The sequence below is a fragment of the Anarrhichthys ocellatus genome, unplaced genomic scaffold (assembly GCF_004355925.1).
Source record: "Anarrhichthys ocellatus isolate YVR2014 unplaced genomic scaffold, GSC_Weel_1.0 scaffold6171, whole genome shotgun sequence".
Classification (NCBI taxonomy): domain Eukaryota; kingdom Metazoa; phylum Chordata; class Actinopteri; order Perciformes; family Anarhichadidae; genus Anarrhichthys; species Anarrhichthys ocellatus.
In genome coordinates, this window is record NW_022286145.1 from 1,093 (window position 1) to 3,045 (window position 1,953).

The window sequence follows — 1,953 nt, forward strand, 5'->3', positions numbered from 1 at the left end:
GCCTCAGAGAGACGACACGTTTCAAACCAACAGCTGCTCTTTAAATCACTAACGTCACGTTTTGAAGTAAAAGTGCACGTACGTGCACACTGTGACCACGGTTTCAAGGTGTTCCTCAGGTAACAGATTATTAATGAAGGAGAGAAGAAGAAGCTGAAGCTGATGAATAACTCTGATCAACGTGTCTCCACATTACTCCAGTCAGAGCAGTTTGGACTGGTGTCCAGTTACATAACAGACAACAGGAGACGTGTCACTGTTACATAACACCTGTGTGCTGCTGACTCAGCGCTGACCATCGCTCCTCACTGATTGGTCGATGATGTCACTTCCTGTCTGCAGGTGCATCTCCATCTTCTTCGTGGAGTTTCAGGCTCATTTTGGAGCCGACTACGCTGCGACGGCCTGGATCCACAGCCTGGTGGACTGCACCACCATGCTCTGTGGTCAGTAAACCGGGGACACCGGTGGATGGACTGGTCCACGTCCACACAGCTGGCTGACGTGTGTGTGTGTGTGTGTGTGTAGCTCCGGTCGGCAGCCTGGTTGGTAACCGTTGGTCCTGCCGGGTGGCCGTGATGCTCGGTGGACTCCTGTCCTCCGTTGGACTCCTCCTCAGCTCCTTCACCACCAGTCTGGAGCTCCTCTACCTCACGTTGGGAGTCCTGACAGGTCCTCGCACTAATAATGTCCGCACCTGTCCAAAAATGTCCTCACTTCACATAAAATGTCCTCACTCTCCAGGTCTGAGGTCATTTTCTATGTTGTTTTTATATTCCAACAAATGTCCTCACGTTTAAAGATGTCCTCACATTTAAAGATGTCCTCACTTTACAGAATAGTTTCCATGTTGTTAAATGTCCTGACTTTGGGTAGTTTGTCTTTACTTCCCAGTAATGTCCTCAATCGTTCAATGTGCCAAAAATGTTCTTCCGTTCTACAAATGTCTTCACTTATCTTAAAGTCTCTTCACTTATAAACATCCTCCGTCTCCAGGTCTGGGCTTTGCCCTCTGTTACACCCCGGCTATCGCCATGGTGGGCTGTTACTTCCACCACCGGAGGGCGCTGGCATTCGGTATCGCCATGTCGGGCAGCGGGATCGGGACCTTCGTTCTGGCGCCGGCGGTGCAGATGCTCATCGAGTTGTACTCGTGGAGAGGAGCGCTGCTCGTCCTCGGCGCCTTCGTCGCTAACCTGTGTGTCTGCGGGGCGCTGCTCCGACCAATCAGACTGCGGGAGGGCGAAGGGGAGGAGGAGGAGAGAGAGGAGGCGGAGTCAGTGGGGGAGGAGAAACTTGGTGAGGACCAGTGCTGGACAATGTGTCTCCATGAGTCTGGTTTGTTATAAACCTCTGTGTCTCCTGATGCAGGTGGTCTCGTCTCGTCAAAGGACGCCGAGCTCGCAGTCACACTCCCCAAAGAGCCGTCGGTGCCCCTGCCGCTGATGCCGGGAAACCCCGCCCTTCAGCTGCCGAGGAGGCGGTGCTTCAGCTCCTGCTTCCTGTCCATTAAGGAGTACCGCTTCCTGCTGCTGCCGGACTTCCTGGGCCTGGCCGTGTCCTTCCTGTTCCTGGCCAGCGGCTGCAGCCTCCCCTTCGTCTACCTGGTGCCGTACGCTCTGAGCGTCGGGGTCCGCCACCAGCAGGCCGCCTTCCTCATGTCCATCCTGGGTGTCCTCGACATCGTGGGGAACATCACCTTCGGCTGGCTGACAGACCGGAGGTAAGACCCCCAGAGTCTCATGTCCATTTCTATAAATGTCCTTACTGTCTATAAATGTCCTCACTTTGTATAAAGAGTTTAGAGTATTAATGTTTCAGAGAGTTTAGAATATATTAAAGTATATTAAAGTATAATAAAGTATGTTAAAGTATATTAAAGTGTGTTAAAGTAAAATAAAGTATGTTAAAGTGTGTTAAAGTATAATAAAGTATGTTAAAGTATGTTAAAGT

General features: G+C 51.2%; 1 protein-coding gene across 1 annotated transcript; it reads left to right on the forward strand.

Moving 5' to 3' along the window:
- The first annotated feature begins 235 nt into the window (after window positions 1–235).
- LOC116380121 (monocarboxylate transporter 12-B-like) lies at window positions 236–1,727 on the forward strand. The gene is made up of 4 exons (XM_031842085.1): window positions 236–446; window positions 529–672; window positions 997–1,299; window positions 1,372–1,727. The coding sequence occupies exons 1-4, from the start codon at window positions 320–322 to the stop codon at window positions 1,725–1,727; spliced, it is 930 nt and encodes a 309-aa protein (XP_031697945.1). The 5' UTR covers window positions 236–319.
- Window positions 1,728–1,953: the final 226 nt, after the last annotated feature.

Bases quoted from the DNA above. Each gene is read 5' to 3' on its own strand.
- LOC116380121 (XM_031842085.1), top strand. From the start codon at position 320: ATGATGTCACTTCCTGTCTGCAGGTGCATCTCCATCTTCTTCGTGGAG. The intron at 673-996 runs GTCCTCGCACTA...CTCCGTCTCCAG, and splicing joins CACGTTGGGAGTCCTGACAG to GTCTGGGCTTTGCCCTCTGT. The intron at 1,300-1,371 runs GTGAGGACCAGT...CTCCTGATGCAG, and splicing joins AGTGGGGGAGGAGAAACTTG to GTGGTCTCGTCTCGTCAAAG.